At 40.4% G+C, this 25,610-nt stretch overlaps 2 protein-coding genes across 5 annotated transcripts in view; both read right to left on the bottom strand.

Annotated features, from left to right (window-relative positions):
• TNFAIP8 (TNF alpha induced protein 8) overlaps positions 1–19,110 on the bottom strand; it is a 56,512-nt gene extending 37,402 nt beyond the window's left edge. The window contains exon 1 of the mRNA XM_086868513.1: positions 19,004–19,110. Within this exon, the coding sequence (XP_086724639.1) occupies position 19,004 (1 nt within the window). The 5' untranslated portion in view covers positions 19,005–19,110. The remainder of the gene's footprint in view (positions 1–19,003) is intronic.
• A 1,483-nt stretch (positions 19,111–20,593) lies between these two features.
• Positions 20,594–25,610, bottom strand: part of DMXL1 (Dmx like 1) — a 78,659-nt gene continuing 73,642 nt past the window's right edge. For all 4 annotated transcript variants that reach the window (XM_086868508.1, XM_086868504.1, XM_086868505.1 and 1 more), the window contains 2 exons: positions 24,665–24,882; positions 20,594–24,268 (listed from right to left, as the gene is read on the bottom strand). In XM_086868508.1, coding sequence (XP_086724634.1) covers positions 24,044–24,268; positions 24,665–24,882 — 443 coding nt within the window. In that variant the 3' untranslated portion in view covers positions 20,594–24,043. The remainder of the gene's footprint in view (positions 24,269–24,664; positions 24,883–25,610) is intronic.

The raw sequence follows: 25,610 nt of genomic DNA, 5'->3' as shown, positions 1-25,610 counted from the left end.
ATTATTCAGGTGTACAAGTTTATGCTTGAGAAACAAAGCCATGTCAAGTACTGAATGCTCCAAAAAAACCCCATACTTCAAAAACTGACATAGAGAGGACCAGACACCCTTCCTAAAAATATCTCAGAATCCAAACACACCACAATTTCTACAATTTGGGTAAGCCTGAATCTAACCAAAACTTCAGAAACAAAACTTGGCTCAAAAGAATGTGAGCATTTGTGAGACGTGTCCCACGAAACTAAGAGGTACCCTGAGCAGAGAAAGACAAAGCACAGAGGAAAAAAGGGAACAAATCAGGACAGGGTTTTGGTGAAATGGGATACAGACCAATGTTCCTAAGCACAAAGTCAGACTGAGAGACTTTTATGAACACATACTTTTAAGCATTGCCTCCAAATGAAGTGGTTGCACAATTCCCAACCCTCAGACATTTTATACCACTCTGTCCCCTCCTTTCACCCAGCCTGAGAGCTCCCTGTGGTAGCAAAAGCATCTATTTAACTGCATAACACATCAGATTGAAGAATTAACTTACAAAAAAGGCTGCTGGGGGGAAAATAAAAAGGGCTAGCTGATCTCATGATTGAGTTCCTCATTCTGACGAACATGAATGTTTCTGCTGACACAAGGAAAGAAACAATGCAAGCATGGGAACAGGACAGCATGACATTTTTGGCAGCAGAAGGGGTGTGAAATCAGTGCCAACTGACTTGAATCCTTCAGCAGAGAGGATATCATCTACTGGAAACAAAAGGAAAAGGTCCTGTGCCACATAATCATGACAAATCAACCAATCTGTCACTGTTCTGAAAAAGATAAGACAACAATGGTGAGACACACAAGACACTCATCTGCATACAAAGGATGATACAGACACTTGGTATGTGGTTAAACAATAAAGAGCAGCTTCAACTCTTCTACAGAAACTCACTAAAGTCATAAAACGTGTGGGCTTAAGGATGCCTTGCTTTTTATCCTGTACCCAAAGTCATGTGTCATAATCCTTTAACCATTTAGAGACCACATAGGTCAAAAAATTGCTCTGGTCATCTCTTTCCTTTTCTGACACTGAAAATTTGTTACCTATATCCTCCAGTTATGCAGCCCTTTCCTGCAGCTACCTTTTATATCTGTGTATCTGCCATGCATAATCCTGTGCTGCTTGATAATACAGGGGCTCCTGCATTTGAAACAACACTCACACAACACACTTTTTAAAAACAAACTTCTGCTGTGTGCCCTGTTTCTCAGCCCGAATTCCCATTACCTTCAGTCAGGCATTGTGCACACTTGGTAAGAGGGGACGACTACCAGCCCTCAACCCCTCTTCCTAGGTGCACCACATTTGTTTCTCTCTACCCACCCTGACAGATTTTGACCATCTCAAGACCCAAATTCAGGCCTACCATGATAATGTCCCCAGCACAGATATCATTGCATCAGACTTGCCTGTCAGCATTGGTGGCTGATGCAATTTATTTTATCAACCACCTCTTTCATTGCACAGCACAGAATTTTCATGGTGGAGAAGATAACTCCAAAACCACTCCCAAAATGCTCCCAGCACAATATTCACCCCACAGCATTCCTTTGAGGCTCACATACCCACAATCTCAACACCTACTGGTGCTTGAAACACTGCATGTGTAATACAAACAAACACCACTGAGCTTCTCCCCTTCTGGGTATTTATCCTCTTAAACTGGGCCTTCTTCATCCTCAGGCCAGCTCTAGATGAGCAGCTACCTCAGCAGTGTGTGCTGAGAACAGTGTTTAACCTTCACCTGAGTCAAGGATAACTTCAAGTGACCAGAGATATTCCACCATGGCTCTTAAAAGCTCAGATGGCTGAATCCTGACTATGTTTGCTAAGGAACTGCACAGTTTCTCACATGCAGGAAGCGAAAGAACCAAACATGCCACATCTCTTTCTGCTTCAGTTACCACTTCACAGCTTTAATTGTGCACCAGGACCTCACCAGGTCCTCCCAGAACCTTACAGCCCCATATGCCCTTGAGCTCCAAAAGCATCTGCTACACCATCACAAACACCGCCCAGAGCAGCTGTCACAGCTAAGCATCAAGAAAAACATGTCTTGCCACATGTATGCTAATGATGTGCATAATTGAATGAATCTCTTAGTAATGCAGGTTGATGACTAGTCTTAGAACCATTAGAATCATTCAGGTTTTAAAAGATCAATGAGTCCAACCTTCTCCCAAGCTGTACCAGAAGTGCTGCCACAATATAACACCTAATGCCAAAGTGCATCCATGCCTGTGGCAGCATGAAAACGCTTAGCAGCTTTCTCTAGTAAGGACAGAAGAGAAATACCATGAGCAGTGATTTCAGCAGAGACAGAACTCCACCTAGAGATGTTACTTATGACAGATGTGTATGCATGTATGCAAAGAAAAGCATGTACTTGCCTGCACTGTTCAGGAGAGAATGATTCAAAGCAGGGGAATTGCAAGGGAAGAGTGTAACAGTCAAGGGAAGGGAGTGCACAGCAGGCAGAAGAGTTTGATATTTTTACTCTTGCAACCAGCATGCTCATCAGCTGCTCAGCCCATGAAAATATCCAGGGTATGAATAGCAGGTAATAGAAAGAATCATTTTAGCTCACAAGATACGAAAACATGTGAGAATATACCAGCCACAAGACAAGTAAAATTGTATTGGAAGCCTCCAACACCGAAGCAAATCCCCCAGCTACCTCTGTAAAGAGTGAGAGTGCCTGTGCAGAGTTAAAAATAGGTTTGACTACAACATGAGATGCAAATGCTTGCTACAGGGGCACCTGTGATTCAGAAGGCAGGCTTCTTCCAGCTGTTCTTCCTAAAGCACAGCCACTGGCCTAAAGAAATTGGTATGTGTGCACACAGGACCAGGACAAAAGCTATAAAGCTCTTACTTATAAATTTTATCTTGTCAAAAAGAATTAGGGGATGTCTTCATTATTAAAGGTAAAAATTCTGTCAAATGATTTCAAGCTAGCAGCATAAACATTAGCAAAAAAGTATTTGCTGATTGTCCCAAGGTTGTAAGTGATGAAACACCAGAAAATATTTTCTATGAGTCAAAGTTAAAAACATTCAACATTAATTGAAGAACAGCAGTGAAATTTGGGTCCAGAAATATTAAAATTTTACAAAAATTCACAAAAACATTAAAAATTTAAAATAAAAAAAAATTAAAATTTTACAAAAAAAACGGGAAAATTACCCTTAATGGGTTTGATTCCGATTAATTTGATAAATTATGAGTATTATTTTTAAAGTTATGTTTCTTTAAATCTATCTTCCTACTCAAAATAAAGAATCATTTAGTAAAGTCATAGAAACGTACCAACTTCTGCCACGTTAAAAACTATCTTAACAGGCTTAAAATACTATATACTTAGTTTCTTTCAGGGAAGAAGCTAGAGAAGTGAGGGTTGTTTTTTTTATAGCACCTATTTGAAAAACAGTGGAAGAGAAGAATCCAAATGCAAGCAGCTGATGGCTGCAGCATAAGAGCTGGATTCAGTCTGTGAGTGGAAAAATCTTGTGCTGGTTTTAACGTGCACCACCTGAAGCAGTCTACCAACAGCTCCAGATTCCCGGCTTCAAGCTCTCCAATAAGGAAAGAATATCAGCCACCGAGGGACTGGTCTCCTTGCACAGTCTCTACAACAAATACATTCATTATTTTGCAAGTGGGCCAACACAGCTAACACATCCTGGAATGTGGTGTAACTCGTTATCTTTACCGGCAAGTAATGTTAGCTAAGTTCAAGGCTTTTGAAACAACAAAAAAAGATCCGAAAAAACCAAAACCAAGCCAAACCAGCAAACAAACAAACAAAAGTTACCCAAAAGACAGCCTTTAAAATTTCCTTGTTATATGGCTATTGACAAGGTGCACTTCCTTACAGCTATCTGGTACTAGATGTTGTAGTTAAAGCAAGGAGGTGCTTTAATGCTATTCTGAGTTAGTGTTAGAATTTCATTACAAGCTACACAAATAACTTGTCAGCAGAGTAACAAATTTCCATACTTTTATCTCTGAAAAACAGGTTCCCAATCTACATGTGCTACCCAAGCAAGTATGTAAGGGCTGGAAGTGCTCGCTTCCCATGGCTGACAAACAAAACAGGGGTTCTCACAAGTCAGAAGAGGTGCATTTTCTGTACACAGAAACAGAAATTTTACAGGGAAAAAAAAAAAACCAAACCACAAAACATCAAAATAAATAATACTTATAAAAATACAGAAACAATAAAAGATATGTTTTCTGAATGTAAGCAGGAAAAAAGCCCAATTCCTCTAAAGATGCAGCACCCTGCACTAAATTATTTTTTTATTTTTTTATTTTAATCATCTCAATAGTATCTTGAATACACATTTCAATGTAAATCATCTAGAAATGTGATGCATATTTCGTCATATATTGATGTATATTCATTTTTTCCCCAGAAATTCCTAAACACTGTCATGACACCGGAATTATGTGGAAGTTTCATAGCTAAATGTCTAATGAATTAAGCTTCGTGCAGACACTGCCTTCTGTTGCAACAGCTAAGAACTTCTCTTTCTGGAAATGAGACTCTTTCAGTTGCATGTAATTCTAAACAGGAAAAAAAATCACAAATATAATAAAATATTCCTTTTTTCTTACTGGGGGGCACTGGGGTGTAGTCAAAGCCACCATCACCCGGCACAGATACACGACTGCATTCCCTGTTCTCACCCTACTGGTCGTTCCTAGAGGATTAAGGCCATGCACTGTTTTTCATAACATTAGGCAAACTTTCCCTGAAAAGAATACAGACTGGAAGAACTTAAAGCAGAATAACTGGTGACTTTCATTATAGGGCCTTCCCTTCTTTCTGGAACCAGCTATTGCCTGTCTGTAATGCTCTAGCTGCACAGATTATTGACAGAGTTGTGAGCTGTAAATATGGTCAAAAAAAACCAGAGAAAACTGGATACAAGCTGGGAGTGTGCCCTTGCAGCCCAGAAAGGAAGGCATCAAAAAGCATCAAAAGCAGAGTGGCTAAAAGATCCAGGGAGGTGACCCTGCCCTTCTACACCCACCTGGAGTGCTGCATCCAGCTCTGGGTCCCGCAGCACAAGGAGGATGTGAACCTGCCAGAGAGAGTCCGGAGGAGGCCACAAAGATGATCCAAGGACTGGAGAACCTCTCCTATGCAGACAGGCTGAGAGGTAGGGGTGTTCTGCCCAGAGAAGAAAAGGCTCTGGGGCAAACTTCTCTGAGTTTTCAATACTTAAAGGGGGATTGAAAGAAAGAGGATGAAACACTTTTCACAAGAGTCCATAGCGACCAGACAAGGAGTTTTCAACTGAAAGAGGGTAGTTTTATAGTAGGAATAGGGAAGAAATATTTTACCATGAGGGTGAGGTTCTGGAACACTGCCCAGAGAAGTTGTGGATGCCTCATTCCTGTAAGTGTTTAAAGCCAGGCTAGAGGGGCTTTGAGCAACACCGTTCAGTGAAACATGTCCTTGATGACTGTGGGGGCCAGGGTTAGGCCTAATCTCTCTTTGAAGGTCCCTTCTAATCAAGGCCATTCCATGATTCTGAAAAAATGGGAGCACATAGTCAAGGAAATAAGTAGAATACAGCATTCTGAAATTATAGGCATAAAGTCAGCTTAAAAAAATATTTAAAGATCTAAGAATGAAAAGGTAGATCTGAATATTTTGAGCTACCATTTTTCAGTCCAAGAGTAATACATTGAAAGAACAAGGTAAAAATTAGTTTTTGAGAAGAAATTTAGCTTTAAAAAAAGCTTTAATCATAGTATTTTCTGTATGTTACTCGTACAGAAGAGAACACTGCTCAGACCTTCTACACTTACTGGATGTACATGTAACTACATGCAGCTGTTACAGAGAAATTTAGAGAAACCTGTCTGGATTTGTCACTCTGAAAAAAAAGGAAAAAAAAAGAAAAAAAAGAAGAGAAGAGATATGAGTCACAGGCAGAAAAACAACTTTTAAAGCACATGGCATTTAATGAATCAAATTAATAAATAAGCATTGCAAGTAGATGTCTAAGAAACATTTCTGCATAAAACAAGCTTTAGCTTGGTATCAGTTACCTCCTAAACTGTGTAGAAAACCTGATGTTATGTAAGAAAAGTATCTTGTACAATACTATCAGTTACTGAAAGTTCCTCACCTGAATTACTGAAATTCTTCACCTGAATTACAGCAAAATACAAAAGAAATTACATTCTTCTTTTTGACAGTTTAGAAGGAAGTTTTCTCCCTGTAAAGAAATATGAGCTTTTCCAATCAAGTAAAGCAAAAGGAATTTAAAATGTCACAGTGAAAAGTTTCCTCCAACAGATTCTTTTCAGCTTGGTTTAGACTTGTTCAAAACAGACAGCAATATCTGGAGCATATTTACCCTGGATCACACAACCAGCTTTATAGTCACCAGCAGTAATTCACTTACACACCTCCACTGTCAATAAGAGATCTTGTGTACTCAAAGAGGAACCCATTTTCCTTTAGTGATGATTATTTTTTTTTACTGGGACACCTTGGACTGCCTTTACTTGACACTTGTCAAATATCTCCAGGCAGTTTTCAGGAGGAGAAGAGCATGGGAAAGAAGAATTAAGTACAAGCTCTACATAGAAGGAGCACATAAAAAAGAGGAATTGAAATTTGCTAGTCAGACTAAACATTTCTATGTATATTTGTATAGTGCCACAGGTACTGCAAGAAGAATGGGTGTAAAACTAATCAGTTTATTTCCTTTAGAGCACTCAAAAGAAGAGGGTACTAAGGGAGCAGGCAAGTTATTGCCTGAAGTCTTTTCACAGTTTTTGAATTTAATCTTCTTACTTCATTAGCTTATGTTAGAGTAATTTCATTAGTTTACCTTCCCACCTCCTCTCAGCAGTTAGACTAGACTGCAAAAATATTGCTGCTCTAACTTTTTTTTTTAAACTACAGAGACTTGTGATTCTCCTTAGGATTCACATTCTAAGTAATAGAACCACTCTGTCAATGTCAATGTTTATAGATAAATACAACTAGATTATGCATAACTAATACACCTTGAAATAATTTTAAGGGAAGGGGAAAAAGATATGGTTTTGAAGCACTTGACTGCCTTTTATTCCCTTGAAGCAATCTTGCATTGAAAGTGTCAAGGTGCAGATCCAAAACAGGAGACAGTATTGCTGTAAGTTGCCACACACGGAGTGTTAGAGAACAACTGCTGCACAATAACTGCCTTTGTACAGACAGCTATTTCCCATTTCAAACCTTACTGTAGTCAGACAAAATTTTCAGACACAGGAGCACAGCCTTTGGGATACAGTCGCCTAGCACTGTGCTCTGCTGCAGGCTTCCAGAGTTCCACAACTTGCTCTGATGCTCCTGAGGGAGAATAGAGCACATAATGTTACAATGTTCCTTCTAACTGAGGAGTCTAGCAGGACCTAACAGTTTTTTGCATATTTTATTTTGGAGAAATAGTGCTTTCTATAGTACTTCCTTTCAACAAAAGGGGTTGAGAGCAGGATGGGGGCTGTCCAGGGAACAGGATTTCCCAGCCCTGATTATTAAAGAGCTTCTGCTAGCAGGATGCACAGCTTTCCACAAGCAGCACTCACTCCAGAGCCTGAACATCATAATTACAATATGGTCTTGTTTAAGGCATAAACAAGCTTAAGGCATGCTATTTTCAGGGTTACACTGCAGCAACACTAAGCACCTGAACAAATTGCCTCCAAATTAGTCAGGCCCAGTGGCCTTGCCCTTGAGGGAACTTCAGTTGAATTTGCCTGAGCAGAAGAAATCAGGCAATGGTGACAGCTCCTTGCACTGTCAGCGTGACAAGAGCTGACAGAGCTCATTTGCCTGCCTGGCCAGCACAGCCCCATGAGATCTGTACCTGCTCACCCACCTGCCACAGGGGACACAAATGCTCCTGCTGTCTGATTCCACACCACTGCTGAGGACAGATGGCTTCTCAGGGCAGGCAGCCCCACTCTGGGGACAGGCTGAGAGCTTGGCAAGGCACCCATGCGAGGTGCCTGTCCCCCTGCAGGCCACCCCAGGGAGGTGGGATACCCACGGCAGGCATGGATGGTGCTCCAGGCACTTCTGCTCCCCATGCCCCTGTGGGCTGCAGTCAGCCCTCCCAGAGAGATGTGCCCCACCTGTGAGCTTCTTGTAGTGGTACAGACAGGTCTGACAGCTTTTCTCGAGGCAAGTGAACGCTCCCAAGTGCTCCAGAGCCAGCCAGCCTTCAGTGCTGTGGTGTGCTCATATCCACCCAAGAAAAAAAAAAAATCCAGAAAGGTTTTAGCTCACTGATTCTACCACTGACACAGAGCAAGCCCTTGGATGACTGAGCACAGAAAAAAAGCTGCATGATCACATAGTTTCAGACTATCATGCTGGATATTTAAATCACTTTTCTTGTATGAAAGGCCTTTGATGACGACCTCTCTTCTGCCTGGCACTGTTAAATGTTTTATTAGCTTTAGCTTATTTTATTATGGTGTTACTCAGTTGCTCATATTAAGAAAAAATAAAGCTTTAAACATACTTTTTTTTTTTCCTCTTCAGTCTTTAATTTTTCATCTCAAGATGTTCATTTAAGCTTCTCAAGGTTCTCCTAATCCTTATTTCAGTACTTGATTTCATCAAGTTCTGAATTTAATCCTAGATAATCATTTATTCCTTTGCCTATCTGCTAGCTGCCATTCTTCTTCATCAATGTATCTATTGCCATCAAGACCCAGAACACCAACTTTCAGATTTGTGCTGTATCTATTTACTTTTTAAACAGTATTGTTTTAAGACAAATAAAACTGTAAGTCACAACTTCATTTTTAGCGGTGAAGTTCTACTTTTCCCACATGCAGTTGTGAAACTTAGAGATTATTAAAGTCTGTATGCTGCATTTAAGCCTGGGTAGTAGAGAGGTCTGCTTTCCTATAATTTTAAACCTAAATTTTAAAGTCCACTGTAACCCCACACTCTCCTTCCCCAACCTTAGTCACATACGTATAACTTCTTGTGCTTGAGTATAAGGCAGGGCTGGTTTTGTGACATGGTTTCCTGTGTACAGAACAGCAGCACGTGCTCTTTTAGCACTTGGAGGTTTTATAGGTCTCAAATGCTGAATCCCCATCAGGTGGACCTAAACACTCAGAATTTTTTTTCAATACACCCTGTTCTGTGATCACTGAAATGAAATACCTGGCTTGATATGTAGAACTGTGTACTCCTTGTAAAACAGGACTGTCACACAAATATAGTTTGGGTTGTTGTTTTTTTTTTAAAGGCCTTAAATTTTGAATAAAGTAATTAGAAAAACAAGTATGCTGAAATGCTAATAAGCTTCTAAAAAACTACAGGTAACAATAAACAACTTGGACAAAGCCAATAGGAAAACACCAGCAAACAACCAATGTTTAGGGATCCCGGATGAGATGGACAGCACTGTATGAGCTGAGGTCAACAGAAAGGACCATGTCCTGTGCTTTTCATCTTTTGATGTTGCCTAGAACATGCTTTCAGCAGACAGATCTTGGGCTCTCTATACTATCCAATGTAGTATCTGGAGCAGAAGAAATGTATGAACTGTTAATTGCCCGAGGTTACATTTGAACACCTCACAAGGAGTAAATAAAAATGCATACAGAATTTTGCTGCCTATCACTGACCTCACATTCACTATTCCCCAGTTATCCTCCTGGTATTAACAACAAAATTGACATTTCAAGTGAGTTTAAACCATCCACCTGCATATTCAAAACCACTTGTACAGCAAATACCGCTGCCAAACCTGCACAAAAGCATAATCAGCGTACTTTCTGCATCACTGGCCAGTGTGGTGTTTTGCAGAGCAATACAACACAAATTCATTGCCTGGATTACACAGATTTTTCTACAATTCAGATGTTAATCACATTTCTACTATTATTCAGCTCTACCTGTAAGTTCTAATAAATTTTCAAAATATCCAAACAAAACAAGATTTGAATATTTCTTTTTCTTTAACATGAGAGTGATCTAAATACACTGAAGTGCTACAACTTATTGGAGAACAAATTAAGTAAATATGCCTGGAAATAATCAATCTAATTCACAAAAGTAGCAGACAAGACCTTGATATGAAATGCATGGCTACACAAGGGTGTCATATAAACCATGTCTAGAGTGAGAGCTTCAATTAAGAAAAAATCCATCTCTCAATGTGTTGTCAAGTACAGGAGTAAAAAAAAAGGTCTGACAGCTACACAAAAATATCAAGATTCCTGCTGCACTGCTTACAGTAATAGATCTTTCTTGATTCATTATTTCATCAGCGAGGAGGCTAAAGCATCCTGTAATTTATGCACAGTAACTTCAGATACTAGTTAGTACACAAGAAAATAAAACTGAAATAAATAAATAAATAAATAAATAAACAGAGAAAGACCATTATCTTCCCCTCAGTGTGTTTAAATTATTCTGAAACCACTGGAAATCACAGAAGATAGACTCACAGAATGCTAAGGGATGCAATGGACCTTAAGGGTCAGCAAGTCCCAGCCCCCACTGCCATGGGCATGGACACCTCCCATCAGATCAGGATGCTCAAGGCCTTTATGCAAACTGGCCTTGAATGCTTCCAGGGATGAGACAACCCACAAATGCCCTGCACAATCCGTTCCAGTGTCTCACCACCCTCACAGTAAAGAATTACTTCCCAGTATCTAACCTAAACTTCCCTTCTTTCAACCTGTACCCATTCCTCCTCCTCCTGTCACTGCAGTTCCTGATGAAGAGTCCCTCTCCAGCTTCTCTGCAGGCCCCTTCAGCTCCTGCAGGGCTGCCATGAGGTCTCCACACAGCCTTCCCTTCTCCAGGCTGACCAGCCCCGACTGCCTCAGCCTGCCTTTGTAGGGGATGTGCTGCAGTCCCTTTCTCCACTTCATGTCCCTCCCCTGGACTTGCTCCAACACTTCCATGTCACTCTGGTGTTGGGGACACCAGAGCAGGACACAGCACTGCAGTGGGGTCTCACCAGAGCAGAGCAGAGCAGAGCAGAGCAGAGCAGAGCAGAGCAGAGCAGAGCAGAGCAGAGGGGCAGAATCCCCTCCCTCACCTGCTGCCCATGCTGCTTTTGGTGCTGCCCAGGACACATTTGGCTTTGTGGGCTGTGAGCACACACTGCTGGCTCCTGTGGAGTTTTCCATCAACCATCCCCCCCCAGTCTTGCCCCACAGGGCTGCTCCCAATGAAGAGGGTCAGAAAAACTTTGCTACACTCATCCTGAATCCACTTGAGACTTCAGAAGAAGATATCCGTACAAATGAACTTCACATATTTTACAGAGTTGCTTTTTTTAACCAAAGCAGCTACAAGGGGAGGGGGGAGAAATGTGAAATACTACACCGATTATCCCACCAATGCAGACACAAAAACTCCTTCAGCTTTCTTATTCCTTGTTTCACTGTAATCCTAGCCATTATTAAACACCTAAACATAAAGGCTGTCAACTACCTTTTTCTAACTTGACCTGCAAAGTTGTGGACAACTAAGCAAACTTCAAGGCTCCCACAATATACTCAGGTTTGTCTCTCTTGCTATATCCTCTTGTCCTCCTTTCTGTATCTTTTGCAATAAACTTCTACTTTCTACTCATGAAAATCATAATTAATATTCACATGCCACTAAACCCCACTTAACTGCCTACAAAATTATTCCAGTTATGCCAAAAAGATAAAACAGCTGAAAGTTCTGGCAATACTATAAATAAGATCAACTCTAGACTACTTGAGACACAGATTTTATGTCTGGAATCCCAAACACTACAAGCTGGAGGCCCAACAGCAGCAAAATGTTTTTCTCCATACCAAAGACATAAAGGTAAACAATGTTTCCTCAGAAGAGGATTTTTTTTTTTTTTTAATAAAACAGTTCTGCAGTTAGTCATAAAGACAGCACTATACACATCAGGATTAAACAAAATCTTAGTATCAACAGTTACTGACAATAAAACATCAAGATGAGCTAGAATTAAAAAAAAAAAAGTTGCTAAACAGTTGTTGTTCATTTTTGCTTCACCTTATAAAGTAGAAAATTCATTTGAAGTGCAGCTGATCAGATGCAGATTTTGTTCTGCTCCATTCTGAATAGAGGAAGAAGGACTTGGAATGAGCTGAAGCAGGGCAAAGGTTCTTCCACAGAACCTGAAAATTACTTTAATACACTAAGGAAAATGGGCTAAGCATATATACAAAACAAATATTCTGATGAGAAGTGGAAGGATATCATAAACAAACACATATCTAATTATGAATACTCCAAACTGACTCAATAATCAGGACTTAATTACAGGCCATTTAACTAGGCTTACCTTATCTAGCTTTTTTATGCCTGCACATACTTACTACTCAGAGAGAACCATCTGCAGCAGATGAGTCAGAAAGGCACAGGTACCTTCTAATACCAAGCTAGTATTTCTCTTCATTCTGAAGCCACAGTATGCAAACACTCAAAAGAAAGCCATCTACCAAATGTTTTGCAAAAGATGGGAGGCATGGTTTTGCTACTCATTTTGTATTAGTTAACCATGATATGCAAGAGATAGCTCTAAAACGCATTTCATATAAAATGGTGATACTTCATGAAGAGCAGCAACTTCCTCCCTGTTCCCCAGGCAAGGCAAAGCAGCACCAAAATCCCCTCCATAACTGTTAAAATAGCACTACGAGTTGGTTTTGCATGGGCAGGTTTTGGTATTGGGGGCTGCAGAGGTGGCTGCTGTGAGAAGCTGCCAGAAGCTTCCCCCATGTCTGGCAGAGCCAATGCCTGCTGGCTCCAGGATGGATGTGCTGCTGGAAAAGGCTGGGACAGCCAGGAATGATGGCATCTCCTATGTGATAACAGATTTAAGGAGCAGAAAAAGGTTATCGGGCCGATGAAAATGAGTGGGGTGAGAATATGTGAAAGAAGCAACTCTGCAGACACCAAGGTCTGTGAAGGAGAGGCAGGAGATGATCCAGGGGCTGGAGCTGAGATTCCCATGGTGCAGCCCATGGAGAGGCAGCTGTGCCACTGCAGCCATGGAGGTAACAGGGATGCAGAGATCCACTCACAGCCCATGGAAAGCCCCTGCTGGAGCAGGTGGGTGTGTGCAAAAAGGCTGTGACCCCATGGGAAGCCTGTTCTGGAACAGGCTGCTGTCAGGAGCCCATGCTGGAGCAGGTTTCCTGCTAGGACTTGTGACCCTTTGGGGGACCCATGCTGGAACACGACTGACCCCATGGAAGACTGACCCATACTGCAGCATTTTATGTAGAATTGTTCTCTGTGGAACGGACTCAAGCTGGAGAAATTCCTGGAGAACTGTCTCCTGTGGAAGGGACCCCACGAAGGACTCCTCTCCCTGAGCAGCAGAAGAAATGTGCGATGAACTGGCCGTAAACTCCATCCCCCATCTCCCTGTGCTGCTGTGAGGAGAAGGCAGAGCTGGGAAGGAGGAACAGGTCGGGGGAAGGTGTTTTTAACATTTATTTTACTTCTCATTACTCTGTGATACTATTTGGTGGATGATCTCTCCCAGTCCTTATCTCAACCCTTGTACGTTTTGTTCTATTTTCTCTCCCCTGCGCAGTCACCAGGGTGAGTGATGGAGCAGCTTTGATGGGTGCCTGGCATCCAGCCAAGGTCAACCCACGACAGACTGGAATGCTTCCCATAAGTCAAGAGGCAGCTATCTACTTTGGACATTGCAACAAAAGAGCTGAATTGTATTTTAGAGCGTTTCACTATTTATAGCTGCTGGGGATAAGCGTCCTGCTATAGAGTGTACTATTTGGGGATAAAAAGGATTTCTTGCAAACATCGTTTTTTGAAATTGGAACACAGCAGAAGACTCATGGGCCCAAAGACATCCTTTACTTTTATACTTTCCAATATAAAACTTAACATTTTCCCATGTGCCCATGTCCACAAGAATCCAGTAGAGATTATTTTATCCCCATCCCATCAATGAAATGCCAGTGATACCAATGATTAGGTTATGTCTCAGTTTTCTGCAGAACTGGCAAAAGCAGGAAATTACACTTTTGTTTCTTTCAGAACTGAGTGAGAGCAGCAATATAATCAGGATGGAAGTGCTAGTTAGCACATAGACCCAACAGATTTTTGACAGAGAATGCCCCTCATGACTTCAAGACGTATTTTTAATACCATTTTTTTCAGGATTTCACAACTAACTTCCAGAGCTTCAGCTGTAGTTGCAGGTAAAGTTAGTCCTTCAGGTAAGTATAATATTCTGCAGTAATGCCAATATACTTTAGATAGCCCAGTACTATATATCAAATTGGAAATGGGCAACACTGAAATATGGGAATTGGGTCCAAAACAACTTACTTCAGCTAGAAGCTAAAGGGCAATTCCTCTTCATGGAATCACCGTGGTTACACACCTCACACTGCACAATCAATAATTTAAATGTAGTAACATTTTGTCTGATAAATTTCAATTTAGCATGTACTTGGATAAAATTGCTATCCCCTTCCTAAAGACTCTTTTACCTAACAGGCACTTTTTTTTTTTAATTTATTTCCTTGCTGGATCACTCATTATTACTTAAAATGCTTTTCAAGACAACAAAACTACAACACTATCTGTGTGTCATATATATGCTGGAGGGGACAATCAGTCACAGGTAACTAATGGATTTTATTTCCATCATAAGAGAGGTGTTCAAAGCTCAAGAGAGAACTGTCTTAGCAGATAATGTCATTCAGGTATATGATTTCTGTTTGCAGCTAATTTTTCTGCTCCTAATTACCTTAAAGTTTAATATGTTATTTCCTTTTACAAGAATTTAGTATGTAGAGGAATAACATGGACTACAGTTATATGTTTTTCTTAGTTCAGTTATTTACAATTCACCTTGAATGTAACTGAGCCAGAGTAACTTCTGCAGACAAAACACAAAAGAAAAAAATATACTGTCTATATATAACAAATATAACAAATACTTGGTTAGCTGGAAATTTAGTTTACAAGTACCAGACAAAGACACTAAAAGAAGCAAGCATGTAAAATCTTCAACTACAGAAGCCAGTTAAGCCAGTAATGTTTAAAAGTTTACTTTGCCATTTCCTGAATTCCTCTCAAGACCTCCTGAGCACGGGCACACCATGCAAACGTGCTGCAGTAAGGCTCCAGTACTGCAGCAAAAATGGATCCATCAACTGAGAAAGGCTTAAACACACCACACAATAAAAAATTTGCAATTGACAAATATCAAATTCCTGTGGTAAATGCAAGTTCCACCAGCTCATTCTGGGGTCTCCAGAGACAGGTACAGAACAGACCAAATACTCAGTTGCAGACACAGAGAGCCCAGCCCGCTGCTCAGGCACACACACCTCCTTCAGATGATTTAATAGCCATCACTAAGGGTCAGACATGTATCCAAATAACTACCATTAGCCACAGCTGCACCCAGCCTGATTTCCATAGGCCAACACTACTGCACGTCTGCATTCCCCATTGTATTATTCCACAAACTGGGGGAAAATGACAGGCTTTAATGTGTCCAGTTTTGTTGATCCCACTATATATACTGAGCTTCAAAATTTAAAAATACACAACCCCATTTCTGGAAGAAAAATGGGATTTTTGATTAAGTCATAAACCAAAGTTTATCTGTTAGAAGATACAAATTTTTTTTAGTGAGAAGAGATTAAAAGAAATGCAGATTTTGGTACTAATGTCTTCTGGATTTAATCCTCAGCATACAACTCATCAATGCCAGTTAAGGCTATTATCATCTAAAAGTCATGTAACACCTTTTAAGTCCCTGTAAGGTTTGCTCAAGGGCTGAGACATTTACTGTTCATTATCTGTATTTCCAAACAAAAATATGTCGAAATTAAGGAATACCTTTAACTTCTGTAATTTAAAAGCTATGCATTTTGTTTAATCCTCCACCTCACACACCTGCCTTACTACAGAGATTTCAGGAACCACCACATTTAAATGAAGAAAAAAGTGATGCTTTGGCTTGAAGTGACAGTGTCAGTGATCAGTTCAGACAACAGCACCTGAAACACAAGATTAACAGCTTCTAACACAAATCCTGTATTCCACACTTCCCCTTCTTTAAGACTTGTTATAGAGATGCTTAGGAAATAGCCAGGTGCTACCTCTGCTCTGCAAGTTACACACCTCAGTCTAAGAGCACAGAGCTCACTTTTCAGTAGGGGTGAGGTCAATCTCTAGGTTAGAAAAGGAAATTCTGGTTTGAGCAAAACACTACTTGCGGAAGAGAATGTAAAACCGTTGTGAGAAAGCCTCTTGTTCACATGCTTAACTGAAAAATGCTATCTTAACTTTCACGTAACATTTACTCTGGGTCTTGTGTTCCCATGACTTTGGAGGCCTAAGAGGAAAAAAACACCTCATAATTTCAAACTCCACTCACTTTCAGTGATTGCAAAGCCAGTATAAAACAAAGAGAATTTGCACTACATTACAAATGAAGAATGTTGTAAACATTTTTATCACAAATAGAACTGACAACACGGCTGCTCGTGGCTGTTTGTAGAGGGACATAAAACACCACCCAGACCAGCCCCAAAAAGTCCCCAAGTTACTCTGACATTAAATCATAGCTCTTGGAGCACCACCGTTTGTGTACTGATACTCCAAACCAAAAATGAGAGCACTAGAATCTGTCAAGTTGAGCTGCACATTACTGAAATCTGTCTTGACAATTTTTTAAGGTAGATTGTGTACAAAGAATACTTTTCCTATGAGAAAATTCTTCCTATATACTTTATTTTCAGTAAAATTTTGTTTGTTCATCGGATCAATCTGATTCACAAAATGTGACAAACACCACGTACGAAATTTGTCAGTGGGAAAAGATGAAAGTAGCTTAAATGATCTAATATAGGGAAAATACAAAAAATTACAAGAAACCTACCTACAAAGGCAGTAGGAAAAGAAAGACAAAAGGAAAAGAAGCAAAGTACCATCTATTTGCTTTATGGTTTGCCTTAGGGATGTAAGAAGCTGTAACCAAATTTACAGAGAAAGTGGTTAAAGCTGCTAGAATGTACTGCAGAAAGAAAACACGAAAAGGTACTACCAACCTTTTAGATTAAGTAGGTAGTTTTAAAGGAGATATACAATGGTTAGGTCATGACAAATACCGTTTGGTGACTTTTCTTCCTTTTCATCTTTGTATTGCTCATGCACAAGGATTAACAAGACATAAAAGTGAATTCTAGCCCAAAACCTCTATTCTGTGGAAAACTCAAGAACAAACATCTGAAACTTCGAAGAAAGTTCATCCTAAGATGTAACTTATCTTAAACCAGCCACTGTTTACATACCACAAATTACTCTTCTAGTGTTTCAGTATTAGTTTTGTATCAAGCTGATCCGCAAGGATGTGTCATGCGCTTTAATGCTAATTAGGCATTTTACTGTCCATCAGTTGAAGGACTTTGCCTTGTACAAAAATATGAAGCTGATGAATGTTGAGGTTTGATTATCCACTCAGCCTTTTCAAGCAGCAAGTATTATTCTTTACCTAGCAGCAACTATTTAAAGAAAACTGAAAACAGATAAATTAAACCATGGAGCACACGGAAACCTAGGTTTAGTCAGATTAGGCTAGTTACTATTTAACGGAAATGAGCAACTTCCTGTTGTCAGGGCAAACAGCGAGCAACTTCCATTTCAAGCTGCAGTATGTTTGTGCTCATGCAAAGATCTGCGCCATAAATTATATTTCAAGAGTGTTCCAGGTGAAATTTGCTTTCAGGTGAAGGAGAGACACTAAACGTACTAGAACGTTTTAGTTCTAGTACTAAACGTAAACGTACTAGAACATTTCAGTTCCTTTTTCCTGCTTCTCAGCATGTTCCAAATTCACAAAGTCTTGTCTTCCAAATACGCAGGTCTCGGACCTCTTTCCATCGCAACACTCCTCCCCTACGAATTGTTTTTATTTTATTTTTTTTTTCCTTAGCTCCACTGTTGACGCTCTTTCAAAGCAAATTTCCTGTTTAGAGCTTACAAAAGATAAACAGAGTGGGCGGCATTCAACCCAGCCAGCGAGTGCGAAAACGACTGCTGAGAGAATTTTTGACCAGGCACTTTGTAACGCGAGTGGTTTCACTGACCAGTTACACAAAGAATTTGCAAAGGAGCGGTAACTGAAACAAGATATGTGCAGAGAGGGGAAAGCATCACCTGCACCGTGTTTTGCTTTACCCGAGGTCAGGTAAGACTGCGAACATCTACCTCTAGAGACACAAAGAGGTGTGGAAGGTCAGACCGTTCAGATTTCTAAAAAAGAAAAGCCCACACTGAACTGTGATCTCCCTTATTTAATTAAATAAGGTACCACTAATTCTACCGGCGGAACTTCAGGACTTTAGCTAGTAGCATTTCAAAGCCAAACTGGCACGTCTGAGAAAAGTTTGTCTTTTACCACCACGCACAGACTTCAGCTGCATCACCTCGCTTGCAGCCACAGGTCAGTCCCGCGCTCGCCCCAGCACACCCGGGCGCGGGGGACGGCTGAAAACAGCATCATTTCTGGAAAAACAGCGAAAAGCTAGCCCAGGAGGAGCGGAGGGGGTTCGGTGTCCCCGAGCAGAGGAGAGCAGAGCAGAGCAGCCTTCACCCAAACACATCGGCGGTGTGAAACTCTCCCCGCGTGGTTCCGGACACATCCCGCCTGGAGCGCGGCGCCGGGAGCCGCAGGAGGCGGCAGCGACCCGGCCCCAGGCCCGGAGCCGCACTTCGCCCCCCGGGCTGAGCCCCGCCTTGCAGCCGGGGCCGCCCCGGGCCCCAGCCCGCCCGCAGCTCTCGGCCGCGGGGGCCAGGGCAGGGGCCGGGGCCGCCCGGCGCAGCGGGACCGCGAGGGGACGGGGACAGGGACGGGGATGGGGAGGGGGCTGCGGCCCCTCGGCGCGGAGCACAGCGGCGGCACTCACTGTGTGTGCGCGGGGCGGCGGCAGCGGCGGGGCCAGCGGGGCCAGCGGAGCGGGCGCGGCGGCGGCGGCGGCGACTCGCGGCTCCCGCCGGCACCGGGCGGGGCCCGCAGCCCGCCCTGCCCTGCGCTCGCCCCGCGCCGGGGCGGGGCCGCCCGCCACGCTCGAGCCCCGCGCCGCCTCTCGCACCGGCGGCAGCTACCGAGCCCCAGGTACGGTAGTTTGTATCTGCTGAGCTCTGTGCAGAGGTAGTTTAAATTTTGGCAGCAGCTTGCGATGCCCGCTGTGTGACGCGCGAAGGGGCTGCTAGGAGTGAGTTAAAGAATAAGACTTAAACACCGTTAAAGCCAGAGAGGAGAGGAATGTGTGCCAGGAAGGTGCAAGATCTGGTTAGCAGAACCCGGTCCGTACATCCCCGCTGGGACAGACTGCGTGAAAAGCAGCAGCTCACACACCTATCGCCGAGGAAAGAACATCCCAAGTCGTGGGACAGGCGGCCTTTGCAACACCAATAAACTCCAGAGCTCCCCCTGCGGACACCAGGAACCTGGGCTGCAAAAAGGCAATACTGCTCAATGACCGAGGGGAAGGTTAACAAAGCTGGGAAAGAAGGATGTACCTTCTTTATAGAGGATACAAAAAATGCTAACTTCATAGGCTACAAAGACATCAGGCAGAACCCTCAAGAAACGGAAGACACAATTCAGCAACCATGTGCTACAATCATCTGACTTGATAAAAGGTAACGCTGGCAGGGGGAGATTGCAACCACCAGCTCACAGCCCTCCTTGTTGGATTAACAAACTCAAAAGAAGAGAAAGAACTAACTAATTAGCACAGGAAGCAATGGAATCATTAACCAGTGGAAGACAGAATACACACTAGAGAACGATGTAACTTGTAGCCAATTAGCACGGATTCCTTTGTTTGCTAAAATGCATTGAGAAGAAATTTCATAGTGGCTGATCTTGTGTATCCAGCACCCCTTTTTGCACAGAACTTACCCAAAGAAGAATGAACCAGGTCACTCCACCCCACCACTGAGAGGCCCAGGGTGAAAAAGGACCAACAGGACACCACTGGATCCGTGGGTGGTGACTGTCCTCTGGTGGCACTCTCTCTCTTTCCTCTACACAGCAAAATCTACAAAACAGTCACTATTGTTTCATCTCATTTGCTCCTAAATTTGGGCATCTCTCATTAATCAGATCATAAGAGGTGCATTCATACTTGTACCTCTGCTAGACGTGGCAACCCCTCAAGACCTTCACAGTTTTTCAAGCTTAGATGAAACAAAAAGGGCTTTAAAAAGTGGCAGACAACAACTTGACTTAACAACTTGTGCCATTACTATATCAGCCTCATTTCCCCGCAAAATTATTTTGTTTTACTCAGTTCTGTTACTTATACATAAACAAACAAACAAACAACAAACAAAAACCCAGTACCCAATCACCCTCCCAAACACAAAAAAATAAAAGTTAAAACAAGGAAAGATAAAGTGTGAGTCGATAAGGCATTTAAAAAAAAATAAAAATAAAATCATACATATTTTAGAGCTAGAAATGGGAGGAATAAGAAACACCAGGAAACTTGGTAAATCAATATCTTTATTTTATAGAAAGCAGTTTGATCAGTGTGCTGAACCTGCCATTAGCGATGGTTTTGCTATTTTTAGTAAAAATAAACATTTGAAAATAATTACCTTGGAGAATATATCATCTCCAAGCTTATTTCCCCTTAATCACTGTTGCTTTTTTCATAACTATTGCATCTAATCTAACACTGGGTGCTCTTAATAGGAAGGGGGTACCTAGGGTAGGATATCTCCATAGTATATTTCCTGCAACTGGTTCTGAGGTTCCTAAAATGCAGTAGAACATGTACAACCTCACCCTGCACCACCTTGGTGCAGTACAAAATCTGCATCTATTCCACCTTTCTCCATCAACATCCTGCAACATCAGATGTCAGCTGAGAATTTTCTGCGTAAAGTCACGCTGCAAGCCAGTTTAAGTACCCAGATGGCCAGAGTTTTAACTTTCACAAATTGCTGAAGTAATCATGAAGAACTTGGATGATGTGCCTGAGGTAATGGAATCAGTTAGTAACACAAGAATGACACACTCTGACAGCATTATGTACTGCTACACAGGCAAACACAAGTCACAGCTCCCAGTCTATGATATTTAAAAGGGACATTATCAACTACAACCTAAATTGCTTTGTCTGGACAATAAGGTATTACTGATTAAGCACTGGTAAAAGCAAATTTTACGTTCTATTTGTGCACATGGATACTTTAAGCATGGGAACCTCTGTAGGCACTAGTACCCTTAAGTCTGAGTAACTTGCATAGCAACAAGGAAAAAGCATTAATTGCTGGAGGACAAAAGTCAGTGGAAGGGCAACAGCCAGAAGGTTCTGAGTTCAGCTCTTCTCCAACAACTAGATTCAAAGTTGAGAGTGTCCCTTTAAAAGTTTCACATACAACAGATTTTCACTCATTTTTACTCCAACATTACAAGAAAGCTACTGATAATTTGTCTTACAATAGTTAAACATCAATGAACAATACACAAGTGAACAACTGATTTGTAAATGAAATAGCAGCAACATGGAACTCTAGAAGGTTGAGTTTCTGCAGGATTTATTGGAAAGATTATAAAGGTGTGGCAAATACATTGTGATTTTACATAATTTAATTTTGAGACTAGCTTATGGTAACTATAAACATTATTGAAAATGCCTGGTCAAGGTCAGTACTTTTCTGGTATAAGCATAGGTTTGCCAGGATTTCTCAAAGTGCAGCTTTACTCAGAAAAATTACAACATTGTATGTCTTGGCAAATTGCATTTTAAATCTGCTCAGTTTGCAGATGGTAAAACAGCTTTTTGTGATTGCCAGTACAACAGATTTCAGCTTGAAGTATTAAAGCTAATGAGATATATAAATATTTAAGGACAAAACATCAAGGACATAATTATATAATACTGCCATGATTTTTGCACATGTAACTTTGTTAGTTCAGTGGGTGTATAAAACTGACGCATGTATATAAAGCAGCTACAAAGTAACGGTTTCAGCTGATTCTGAAGGAGTGTGTTTACACCACTCTTTCCCTTCTTCCATAAGAACAAAGAGTATTAAACTCAGCCACTGAGCAGATAACTCATACTCGTTGGGCAGGTCTGTTTTGTAAGGTGGTGTCACTTTTAGTCACTTTTCTGGTCCATCACTGTACTTAAACTGTTTTGAAATCACATTCAATTTCAATCTCTAAGTGGTAAGGAAGAACAATTACAATTGAGTATCTGAACAGCTGTACCAGTTTGAAATGCTGTCACATGTTTCTTCATGGCAAAACATTCACATTCTTTTTATTGCACAATTTGAAAATTCAGGTTATGTGCATAAAAACCTTCATAGTGTTTGCACTGCAACTTGCGAAACATACATTTAAAATGACCTTAATACATTTTACAAAATCTTTTTAAACAACTTTATATTCTTAAGATAAAAGCATCCTGAGAATGTTACATAGTTCATTATACAAGCCCTTCATTTCTGCTATGCTGTATTTATCCCCATAGTTCCTAATTTGACAAGTTTATTTTACAGTTAATATCTTGGTGCTATATTTCACAAAATATCTTTTAGCAAAAAGTACACCGTTGGCATTCAAGTAATCCAGCCTCACATCTAATTTACAAATTAAACCTTTGTCAAGCTCTCAAGTAAGGAAAAGTAAACCAAAATACATACAGAAACAGTTTAGCTGACTGAAAAAAAAAAAAAAAGTAAAGGCCTTGTGCATTAATAATTTGGTCGAACATTTTAAGTTATGAAATTTAATATTTTGGCAAAAAAAACCCCTCTACATCTATCCTTCTCAGTTTCTTTTCTTTCATCTGACACCAGATGTAAACATAAATATCAAGAAAGAAAGACTGACAGTGTAGAAGTTGAAGTACTTTTTCCTTTTTTGAAGTACACAGGAAAAACAGACAAACAAGAAAGTAAGTGCTAAGAATGGACTATCTTTGGGCTAAATAAAAGTCTTACTAGAAAAAAAGAAGTAAAAATAAATTAGGTTGTGTTTTTCTTTTATTTCCTCTACAGACATCTAAATAATTAGTCTTTGAAGAAATTCTAGTGCCATATCCTAAAGCAGTATCTTCCTGTATCTTTTTATCAGGTCTAAGGCTTCACACATAATCTTGACTATTTTACTAGGAAGATATCCATTCATATTTACATTTTATTTTTGTAAAGGGAGTGTTCAGGGTTAAAAATATATTTATTTTTAAAAGGTCAGCCTGCCATCCTGATGGCAGTGATCCACACTATAGAACAGAAGACAAGTCACAGAGCATCCTTCCATTTCTTATACTCTAGATGAGAGGAAGGAGATTAGGCAAGTTAGAGAGGTAAACAGCCTGGATTTCAGGAATGGAGAGAGAAAGTGGCTCATTATATGAATGTCTGCCTGACCAGGAGTATTCACTGCTGGAGACTTAGTTTCTCTTCTGCATATAGGTAGAAATTTTTATTGTCATCTGACTAAACAAATTGAGAAGAGAGACAGTTATGGTTGCCACAGTGAAAAAAACATTTCTTAAGGTTTCCATCATTACGTGCTTTTTTACAAGGTGGCAAGGTGTTGAATATAAGCAGAGGTCATGCCCAGATGGTACACTCCAGGTGAGAGTGTAACTACCTCAAAAGGAAGAGTAAACCTCTCCAGTAACATCTTTATAAATTATAACTATGTAATTTGCAGTCATATTTAGCTTTTATTTTAGGCAATGATCAAAATCAGAAGGACCTTTTGATTAAGGCATTAGTGCATCAGGGACTACAAGCTCCAGGTAATTAATAAATAGGGGACTGGGTGCAGTAGGAGAGAAAGAAAGATCCCCAAAACATCTTTTTGTCATAAGCTATCATTGTGCATGTGTTTCGTTGGTTAGTTCCCAACTAGGGAAAATATTTTCAAGGATGACAGAAGGGGAATGTTATTCATTATACTGAGAAAAACATTAGATCATAAACTTCACATCATTTTTTAACACATCCCTTAAAGGGCTGAATCTGTCAGGCAAGACTCTCATCTTTACTGTTCCATCAGCACCACAGGAGAATATGTGATTTGCTGGTCCTGTTTCAATTTGCATGACTCCTGTCCCAATGTTTCTGAAGAGTGACTGTCGAGCATGCTCATTGATGAAAGTGTGAAGAAGATTAAATGTAGACAGACTCCATACCTGGAAAAGTATCAAAACATCTATCTGTTACAAGGATAATTACCATGATCTTAAAAATCATCACCAGTGAATCATGGAAGAATTGCACTACATTTTGCATTTACTTTTCTGACACTAACTGTAAAAGAATACATAGCAATCTGTAATGACACTTTCATGGAATACTAGTACTCATTTTCTGTAATAGGCAATATAGAGAGACACTCAAGATATTACGAATTAAAAGGAGGACTGCACTAAAAAGAGGTTAAGACTAACATTTCATAATAAAATTAGTAAATGTGAAAGTCAGAGTTGAGTACAAATGCAGTACATATAACATCTGATCGTTCCACACCTGTGCAAGATTCTTTCTGAATGTACACAGCACCTCTGCTCCCTCCCCCTCATTAATACCTTTATGTTGCCTTCAGCAGATCCTGTGACAAAATACTCTTCTGTAGGATCAACAGCAATTGCTTTGACTGGAGAATCATGACTCTGGAGTAACTGCTGCTGCTGCTTTAGGCGAAGATCAATTACACAGGTAAAGCCTTTTCTGCCTCCAGATATCAACAGCTGGTGTTTTGGAGCATATGCTAGCACAGTTGCTCCACTATCATGACAGATAAAAGCTGAAAGCCAAAGCAAAGTAATTTAAATAAAACACTGTCCTAACTTGCATTTTCTGTCAATCTCTAACAGTTCAAGACAGTAGCAACAGTGACTTTGATACTGTAATCCAGTAGATCACAAACAGCCCACTTAATGCAGTACCTATATATATATATATACACACATATATATATACACATATATATACATATATATACACACACACATATATATATATACATACATATACAAACCCAGGTTCCCATCAGACATTCTGAAGCTGCAGTATTCTCAAATTAAGCAATTAAAATCTGTATTAACAAAATTTTTTATCTTTCTCTCTATGCATGTGTAATCACTATCCATAAATCCTTGACCAGAAACAGATTATTTTAATAATCTGCTATGAAAATAACAGACTTGTTATTTTAAGTAATATAACTTGTTATTTTAAGTCATATAATGCCCATCAGAAATTCTTCCCAAATTACTTGCATAAATATCTTGCAAGTTTCCACTAGTCATTTTACTGCTAATTTGCTTCTTCCCACATTTATTTGGATATGTCTACTCCCCTAAATGAATGGAAAAAGTGAATGAAAATTACAATTATCAGAATACAGCTTGGTACATTGTACTTGTAGTTCAAAGGGCCAATGAATTTATATTTAAAAATTCCATATGTTTCTCACATACACCTAAGCATTCACATACTTTAAGGACAAGGAGTTCACAACTCTCTGATCTC

Source organism: Cyanistes caeruleus, chromosome Z (assembly GCF_971803275.1).
Source record: "Cyanistes caeruleus chromosome Z, bCyaCae1.hap1.1, whole genome shotgun sequence".
In the NCBI taxonomy this organism is placed as follows: Eukaryota; Metazoa; Chordata; class Aves; order Passeriformes; family Paridae; genus Cyanistes; species Cyanistes caeruleus.
This window is presented reverse-complemented; position numbering and strand designations above follow the sequence as displayed.